The sequence below is a fragment of the Borostomias antarcticus genome (assembly GCF_949987555.1).
Source record: "Borostomias antarcticus genome assembly, chromosome: 8".
In the NCBI taxonomy this organism is placed as follows: domain Eukaryota; kingdom Metazoa; phylum Chordata; class Actinopteri; order Stomiiformes; family Stomiidae; genus Borostomias; species Borostomias antarcticus.
The window spans coordinates 8396230-8406229 of record NC_140241.1 but is presented as its reverse complement, the minus strand read 5'-3'; the positions used below and the strand labels follow the sequence as shown (position 1 = coordinate 8406229).

The following is a 10000-nucleotide window of genomic DNA, read 5'->3' as shown; positions in this document are numbered from 1 at the left end:
CCCGGAAATGATTAAATGGGGGAGTAGGGGGGGAGTAGGGGGGGAGAGGGGGGGGGGGGCTTGGTCCCTCCAGAGGGAGTTTTTTGTGTCTCTCCCTCACAGTCAAACTACCACAGATACAGGGAAGTTATTTAGAGGGAAAGACATGCTGAGAAGTGCTGGTTCTGGTGGTTGTGTGTATGTGTGTATGTGTGTGTGTGAGTGTGTGAGTGTGTGAGTGTGTGAGTGTGTGCGTGTGAGTGTGAGTGTGAGTGTGTGTGTGAGTGAGTGAGTGTCCAACCTCTCCGTGGGGTTAACCGCTAGGTAATTGAAAAGCAGTCTCACATGGGAGCGCTGTTTACTCGGTTCACAGCCGATTGGCCCGGAGCTGTAAGGTATATAGAATCACCACGGCAGTACCTCTCCCCCTCCCTCACCCCCACACGAGAAGGATCAAGACTGACCGTCTGTCTGTCTGACTGTCTGACCGTCTGACCCTCTCTCTGACCCTCTGTCTGACCCTCTCTCTGACCCTCTCTCTGACCCTCTGTCTGTCTGTCTGTCTGTCTGTCTGTCTGTCTGACCATGTGTCTGTCTGTCTGTCTGTCTGTCTCCCTGCCCCCAGATTCCACACCTCTGGACTCCCCCTGGGTCAGAGAGTCCTATGAGATAGTTTCGACGATGGACATCCACTCGTCATCTATCCAAAAGCGGCGTACAGTGTGAACTCAGGTGCGCCGGGTCTGGTCTTGAACCGGCGTCCTAGGGGTTATAGGTCAGATGCTTTAGCCACCGGCCTATCAACCTACACTACAGACTGTTAGCTAGCGCCTTCATACCAGTGGCAGCTGGTGACTCCAAAAACTGAGGAGGACAAGAGGAAGAGAGGCGAACCGCCCATGGGCTCCGGGGGGCACTTTCCCTCAGTCAGTTATTATTTGAAATATCAGCTTTAAAATGTGGATTTACAGTCAATTTTAGCATATGAAAAACTGAACAACACATTATTTAACTACATGCAACATTTATTTATCATATTCATGATAAAATATTACAAAACAACAAAACATTGTAAGCAATAGTTGTTGTAATGGATTGTACTCTTCTCTAAAGAGAAAATAATTGATATTGGTGAGGTGCTGGAGAGGTTAGGTGATATAAGAAAAATGTTTATGATTAGGGGACACCGAGGTGTGCTGGCTCTCAAACAGTTTGTTGGCAAATAGATTTGACAACTGGACAATGGAATACGTTGCACAGGAAATGCAGTATCCAACAGTTCGCTCATGGCTAGCTAGCAATGGTACAGCTATGGGATTAGCTCATTTGGGTTGCTGTCAAAGCTGCCACTCTTATGTTGTTATAGCCTACAATTATCAGAACAATATGAACATTCAGTTGAAAGTTTTCCATCACTGGATGAGGAATAAGCACCGCAAAGCAATCAATTCTCACGCAAGCAGGATCCAGGCTGTGGATTTCTCCGATCCGGTGTTGCGACCCAGTCTCTAGAAATGTTTTGGACAAGTTGCCGACAGTTTGCGCGTCCAGCCAATCTGCGCGCCTGCCTATGCCGTAGCCTGACGAGCACCTCGTAGCTAACGTTTACCGGCTATAGCCAGCCAGTGGAACTCATGTTCAGACGGCTCTAGCTCAAAAAGTATTTCTTTCAGCTAGATGGCTAGAATCAAGATAAATAGACGAACAGTTTGATGTTTAATATGTCCCATAATACTTTCGGATGTATTATATTATGGAGCTACGAAGGCAAGGCAAGGCAAGTTTATTTATATAGCACATTTCAGCCACGGGGTAATTCAAGGTGCTTTACATGAGACATTAAAAGCATTAAAACAAAAAGCAAGACATTATAGACATTTAAAACAAAAAGCAGGACAAATTAAAAGCATTAAAACAAAAAGCAAGACATTATAGACATTTAAAACAAAAAGCAGGACAAATAGAATACAGGAATAAAAGTTACAGTGCAGTATGCAGCTAAACATATAACTCCTTTTAGAAAGCAGTGGCAAAAAGAAAAGTCTTCAGGCTTGTTTTAAAAAAACCAAGAGTTGCAGCAGACCTGCAGTTTTCTGGAAGTTTGTTCCAGATATGTGGGGCATAAAAACTGAACGCTGCTTCTCCATGTTTTGTTTTAACTCTGGGGACAGAAAGCAGACCTGTGCCAGACGACCTGAGGGGTCTGGATGGTTCATAGTGTATGAGCAGATCAGAAATATATTTTGGCCCTAAACCATTCAGTGCTTTGTAAACCAACAGCAGTATTTTAAAGTGAATTCTTTGACAGACAGGAAGCCAGTGTAAAGACCTTAGAACCGGTGTGATATGCTCCACTTTCTTAGTCTTAGTGAGGACTCGAGCAGCAGCGTTCTAAATCAGCTGCAGCTGTCTGATCGATTTTTTAGAGACCTGTATACACGCCGTTACAGTAGTTGAGTCTACTGAAGATAAATGCATGGACAAGTTTTTCCAAATCCTTCTGGGACATAAATCCTTTGATCCTTGATATATTCTTCAGGTGATAGTAGGCTGACTTTGTAATTGACTTAATGTGGCTGTTGAAATTCAGGTCTGAGTCCATGACTACACCAAGATTTCTGGCTTCGTTTGTGGTTTTTAGCATTACTGATTGAAGTTGAGCACTGACTTTTTATCGTTCTTCTTTGGCTCCAAAGACAATTACTTCAGTTTTATTTGTGTTTAGTTGGAGAAAGTTCTGGCACATCCAATCATTGATTTGTTGATTGCACTTACTCAGCGCTTGTATGGGATTATAGTCTCCTGGTGATATGGTGATATAAATTTGTGTCATCTGCATAGCTATGGTAACATATTTTGTTGTTTTTCATAATTTGAGTTAGTGGGAGCCTGTAAATGTTGAACAGAATAGGCCCCAGGATGGAGCCTTGGGGAACTCCACAGGTCATTTTTGTCAACTCAGATTTGTAATTGCCTATAGGCACAACATAGTCCCTGTCCTTCAGGTAGGATTCAAACCAATCTAACACTGTACCAGAAATTCCCAGCCAATTTTCCAGTCGGCCTAGTAGTATGTTGTGGTCTACCGTGTCGAACGCAGTGCTGAGATCCAGTAGTACTAAGACTGAGATTTTGCCATTATCTGTGTTTAAATGGATGTCATTAAATACCTTAATTAGAGCAGTCTCAGTGCTGTGGTGTGGTCAAAATCCTGACTGGAAGACATCAAAGCCATTACTTAGTGCCAGGAAATTATTCAGTTGTTGGAAAACAACCTTTTCAACTATTTAGCTTAGAAATGGGAGGTTTGATATGGGCCTATAATTGTTCATTTGGGAGGTGTCTAGATTATTAGAGTGGCTTGATGACTGCAGTTTTCAGGGTTTGCGGGAACACACCTGAAAGAAGAGATGTGTTTACAATTTGTAATAAATCAGAGGCCATGCAGTTGGATACAGTTTTGAAGAAGTCTGTAGGTAGAACATCAAGGCAACAGGTGGAGGATTTCAGATATTGTATAGTGTCCCCCAGGGTTTTATGGTTGATCGGATGAAATTGTGTCATGGTATTGATTTTAAGTGGACACTGTGACGACACATGTCCTGTACCTGGAATGGAGGCACTAACTGCTTGTCTAATTTTCTGAATTTTGTCAGTGAAGAATGAGGCAAATTCGTTACAGGCCCTGGTGGATAGAAGTTCAGAGGCTACTGACACAGGAGGGTTTGTCAGCCTATCGACAGTGGCAAACAAGGCACATGCATTGTTATGGTTTTGGTGATGATGTCAGAAAAGAAGGTCTGCCGTGCATTTCTCAGCTCCAGATTATAAATGCGAAGTCTCTCTTTATAGATGTCATAATGAACATGGAGATTTGTTTTTCGCCACCTGCGTTCAGATTTTCAACACTCTTTTTCTATTCTGACCAGCATGGCGTTTCTCCATGGAGATCTTCTCTTACCAGAGACCACTTTCATCTTAGTGGGCGCAACGGCGTCAATAATGTTTGTAATTTTAACATTGAAATTATCTACAAGCTCGTTGACTGAGGCCATAGAGAGGGTAGGTGTGGACGAGAAAGCCTGAGTAAATATCTCACTGGTGTTTTCAGTGATGTGCCGTTTTGAGATAACCTCTGATTGAGAATTTGTGTGCATGGAGATGGTACTCTCAACGAAAACACAGGAAGGATCAGAGAGCGCAACATCAGACACCTGAACCTTAGAAATATTCAGACCTTTGGTGATGATCAAGTCCAGAGTGTGCCCCTTGTTGTGTGTCGGCTCCGTCACATGCTGAGTCAGTCCATTGTTGTCAAGGACACAACCTAGCTCTTTAGTCCCTCTGCCCTGAGGGTTGTCAACATGGTTGTTAAAATCACCAACAATAACCACACAGTCAAAGTCAATGTAGACAGTAGACAACAGTTCAGCAAAGTCATCAAAGAAGTTTGGACAGTATTTGGGTGGCCTGTAGATGTTTAGAAATATGGCTCGAGAAGAGGAACACACAAAAAGTCTTAAATGGTAAAGGGAAGAGAAACATAGACATCAACGCCGACTCAATCGGCCTTCACTGTGGTGAATCTGGAATGTGATTGGACTAACAAAATGTCAATCATTAAATCCGGTTCAGAGTACTGTCCTCCCTTTTGGTCATTTTTCAGCGTTTTGGCCAATCACAAATTAGCATGAAAAAATTGCATACATTGATAGACCCCTAAGGGACACGCCCAAGGGAGGAATTCCTCCTTTCCATAGATATCTATGGGTCCTCCAGCTGCATGTTATAGATGTCACTGTTGGAGCTTTAGAATTTCAATAATGGCTTTTTATCCATAGGGAAAACCTGACGTATGAACAAAACTGACATAATATTAAATATGAATTATAAATAAATAAATGCATATAATTATATTTTAACCCCTCTCTTCTCTCCAAAAACTGAGGAGGACTGTCCTCTACCTCAATGGACGAGCCTCCTCTGCTTCATACAGAGAGGAGGGGGTCAGGGAGGAGACAGAGGGAGAGAGGGGGAATCCATATGTGAACAGAGAGGACTGGAATATTAATGAGAGCTTCTGAAGAATGGGAGCGATGGTGAAACATTAGGAGGATCCCTGTACCGAGAGAGGGGGCTCATCGAGTCTGGCGGGAAACACCCGGACACGCCCACGTCCTCGGCGTCGACCGCGCGGTACAGACGGACGCTCCCTCACGGTGGTTCTGCACCGCAGCGTAGCGTACCATGCACACGCGACACGCCGGTTCGCCTCAGGTCCAGACGTCCTCCCTGCTGTGGTTCCCTTGTGGAAGACGAGCCTGAGACGGCCATCCGCCCACGATGTCGGGTCCGTTCAGGGCCGGGGACGGGCATGCTGGGCGCTGCTTGACCAAAAAAACAACCGGTTGTCCTCTTCATGTTGGTTTACCGGTGTGTTTTACGGTTGTGATGTCGCTGGATGAGGAGTACCGGGGCGCGGTTTAAGACGTAAAGGCGCCTCCACACGACCCCAACCAACACCAACCGACTCCGAACACCCAATGTTCTAAAGTTAGCAGTTGTTTGAATGTTGGAAGTTTAAAATTCAGCTGCAAAATGCATCCAACCGACGGCAACAGTCACCAACAAACATGGCACACCGACCCAACGCTGGTGTTGGTTGGGGCAGTGTGCAGACACCTTATACACAGACACATACCTTTTTTCACTTCCCCCCCCCCCCCCACCCGCATTCAGCAGAAAAAAAAACAATGCTACACACACACACACAACACACACGCTCAGAGACAGACTTTCTAAATGTCAGGCGCACCGGCGCGACCAGTGGAAATGTTTAGTCGCACTTGACGGACTTTCAGTCGCATGTTCGTGAACAAAGTGGTCGCCCTCTGGAGCTTCGGAAGGCGCTGTGAACGCGTGAATGCTTTTCCGTGTTGGTCTGAAGCCCCCGCGGCGCTAGACTCGGCCTCAACGTGTTGGTCTGAAGCCCCCCAACGGCGCTAGACTCGGTCTCAACGTGTGTGCGGCAGGAAACACCTCGCCTCGGTCTCGACACCCCCGGACCCCCGCCGCACAAGCACCAGAGTCCCGCTGCTTCCCTCCAGACAGACGACCGCACTTTACCCGGTCTGTATACGACGAGAAACGGCGAGGAATGGACTTTAGACAGGGACTTTACCCAGTCTGTATACGACAGGGAACGGCGAGGAACAGCCTTTAGACACGGACTTTACCCAGTCTGTATACGACGAGCAGGAGCGGCCTTTAGACGCCCACGGGCTGTTTGATTGTTGCCGTGGGCGACGTGGCCTGCGCCCTGGAGAGGTGCAGGGTGCTTAAGTTCACATCTCTCTAAACACATGAATATGGAAATCCCTCCAAACCAAATCATTCCAGCATTCTTTTTATGCAAATATTTCTTTCCGATCCGAAGCACTTTTTGACGTTTCGCTTGACAGAGCTCCGCCCTTATTTCCTGTCAGCGGGTGACTAATACCAGTTCTACTCAACATCACAGAGAGATTTAGCAAAACCTTGTAACCTGCAGTTTTGTGTACACTTTATATGTACATGGGGGCAGTAGAGAGAAGGACTCTTAAAAGTGTCGTCGTGTACATTCAAAAAATGCCAAGTAACGTATGGCAGCAACTGCTCTTGCTAATATGATGTTGGGTACCACTGAACCATCCATGGAGAAGCCATTATCCAGATCCATGAAACTGTAGAGAGATGGTCACAGTATGAGGAAAGAGGGTGATGCAATGCTCTCTGCAGCTCTACTAATGAGGCGCATCTTCGGTGGTGTAGCGCTTGGTACCGGGGTTTGACAGTGCTAGTGTGTGTGTGTGTGTGTGTGTGTGTGTGTGTGTGTGTGTGTGTGTGTGTGTTTTAAGCCCTGCCCTATCCGCCATCCGTGATTGGCTGGGCCTTATCTTGATTGGAAGCTTCGACAGGCGCTGCATCACATTAAAGGCCTTACCAATCTTCCCTGTCACGCACACACAGACGGAGGTGCAGAGATAGGGCTCTCTCTCTCTCTCTCTCTCTCTCTCTCTCTCTCTCTCTCTCTCTCTCTCTTCTCTCCTCTCTCTTCCTCCCTCCCTCTCTTTCTCTCTCTCTCACTCACTCACTCACTCACACACACACACACACACACACACACACACACACACACACACACACACACACACACACACACACACACACACACACACACTCACTTTTGATATCTTGCTTTCTCATAAGCCCTCAGAACTGTACCTCTCCCACACCTATCTCACAAGAGTTATAGTAACCACTTTTTTCACAGTTTGTCAAAAAGTTTGTGAAGAAAGCTTATACAGTAGCTTCTGACAAAAATCTGTGTGTGTGTGTGTGTGTGTGTGTGTGTGTGTGTGTGTGTGTGTGTGTGTGTGTGTGTGTGTGTGTGTGTTTTTTGTAAGTTTTTTTTTTTTTCAGATAGCCTTCCGAAATCTAGTTGCCAATTGGAAATTTTACCTGCATTTGTCCAGTGGCAGGTGTTAATTTTCGTGTGTGTCTGTGTGTCTGTGTGTGCGTGTGTGTGTGTTTGCCCTGAGAGACTTTACAGGCCAATGCAGTACATTAATATGCCAGTAGCTACAAGGTGCTGTGTGTCTTGTATGTATTGTGTTGTGATGTCTCTGTCGTTTGTGTGTAGTGTCTAACATTCTCTATCCATCAGTGTTACGCACCAATTGACCCCAAAACAAAATTCCTAGTACCTGTAAAAAAAATCGACCAGGCAATAAAAGTGTTTGTGGTTCCCGTGCGTCCGCAGGTGGAGTCCACCCAGAGCATGATCCGCATCCTGGGGCTGTCGGCCACGCTGCCCAACTACCTGGACGTGGCCTCCTTCCTCCACGTCAACCCCTTCATCGGACTGTTCTTCTTCGACAGCCGCTTCCGACCCGTGCCCCTCGGACAGTCCTTCGTAGGCGTCAAGAGCACCAACAAGGTGGGGTGCGCGCGCACACACACACACAGACACACAGACAAAGACACACACACACTAACCACGGTGAAGCGGCCCCGCCCACGCGCGTGACTCATGGTGTGTTGTTGTTTGGTTGGTCAGATCCAGCAGCTACATGACATGGAGGAGGTCTGTTACGACAAGGTTCTGGAAAACATCAGGAATGGACATCAGGTAAGGACTTCCTCCGCACGCCGGTGTGTGTGTGTGTGCGTGTGTGTGCGTGCGGTTTGGTGGGCAGTGCGTGTGTGTGACTTCCACACGGTGGGGTGTGTGTGGGTGGGTGGGTGGGCAGTGTGTGTGTGTGTGTTTGTGTTTGTGTGTGTGTGTGTGTGTGTGTGTTTTTTTGTATGTGTATGTGTGTGTGTGCGTGCGTGTGCGTGTGTGTGTGTTTTTTTGTATGTGTATGTGTGTGTGTGTGTGTGTGCGCGTCTGTCTTGGTGCCCAGCTCGTGTTTTACTGGTGCATGTCAGAATCACAGTTTTATTGCCAGGTAGGTTTTTACCATGAATGTATTAATAGAAGTGGATGCAGTGACTACGTCAGTAGAAAAGCATAAAAAGGGGTCGATTCGACTAGATGGCGCTGATCAAAATGTTTCAGGAAGTAAATCGCAGCCTGGACCCTTGGTTTTTTACACAAACAGCACTAGGAATTAGCTCTGGTCAGTTAGTGCACAACACTGATGGATAGACAACATTAGACCGGGGGTTCAGTGTGGGTGAGGCAGTGGTTTTGGTCTGTATTCTGCAGAGAGCAGAGACCCGAGTGACTCCTGCGTTATGAGACTGAAAGGTCGCACACCTGACCTGGCCTCCAGGCGCCGCCGGCCTGGCCTAGCCGCTGACCAGCTGACCAGACTGACCTGCGCTGCGGAAGGCTGTCTGGGCCCCCTTATTGAGGCTACTTGTGTCTTGCGGTGTGCTCTCCGAAGTTTGTGTGGTTGTGCGTGTGTGTGTTCGTGCGTCTGTCGTGTGTGTGTGTGTGGGAAAGAGAGAGAGAGACAGGGAGAGAGACGCGCGCACAGGCACAGTTCTGCCTTCCCACCGTCTCACACCATCCTTATCCCTCCACCTCATCCATCCTCCTCATCCCTCTTCCTCATACTTCCTCCTCATCCCTCCACCTCATCCCTCCTCAACCCTTCTCATCCCTCTTCATCCTTTCTCCTAATCCCTCCACCTCATCCCTCCTCATCCCTCCTCATCCCTCTACCTCATCCCTCTACCTCATCCCTTCTCCTCATCTGTCCACCTCATCCCTCCTTATCCCTCCACCTCATCTATCCTCTTCATCCCTCCTCCTAATCCCTCCACCTCATCCCTCCTCATCCCTCCTCATCCCTCTACCTCATCCCTCTACCTCATCCCTCTACCTCATCCCTTCTCCTCATCTGTCCACCTCATCCCTCCTTATCCCTCCACCTCATCTATCCTCTTCATCCCTCCTCCTCATCCCTCTACCTCATCCCTCCTCCTCATCCCCTCTCTCAGCAACCTCCCAGGGCCTTGTGGGAAAACCAGAGTTGGGGATTCAGCTGTCTCCGTTTAGCCCCATCTGCCCAGAGCTCCCAGTCCACCCTGCTGGCTCTGACTGCATCATAAACACACACACACACACACACACACTCACACACACACACACACAAACACACTATCATCAGGTTTGGGAATCAGCAAGGGAGGAAGAGTTTCTGTCTAGAAGTCTCTGGTGACGCTGTCCTGTCGGCGCATACCGCACACACGACTCAGGGACCCGCTTCCTGGGCTCGCTATTAAATTGTCACAAGTGGCCGTGACATATATTAATTTCATCTGGGAGGGTGATGGATGGAATTTTCTTTATGAAGCCCCCCCCCCCTCCCCTCATCCCCTGGGGTGTCTACAGACCAGCAGACAGGACTTTAATAAGCGCAAGAGCCACCGGTTACTGTCAACGAGGCGTCCTCACAGCCCGGCACTGATAAAGCAGCTTCAATAAATAAGCCGTGCCGCAGCGGTCTCTGTGGGCACCCCCACTGCGAAT

The 10000-nt window shown here is 47.6% G+C and overlaps 1 protein-coding gene across 1 annotated transcript in view; it reads left to right on the top strand.

Annotated features, from left to right (window-relative positions):
• Positions 1 to 10000, top strand: part of ascc3 (activating signal cointegrator 1 complex subunit 3) — a 117999-nt gene that overhangs the window by 51987 nt on the left and 56012 nt on the right. The window contains exons 12-13 of the mRNA XM_084441573.1: positions 7781 to 7957; positions 8078 to 8149. Of these exons, the coding sequence (XP_084297699.1) occupies positions 7781 to 7957; positions 8078 to 8149 (249 nt within the window). The remainder of the gene's footprint in view (positions 1 to 7780; positions 7958 to 8077; positions 8150 to 10000) is intronic.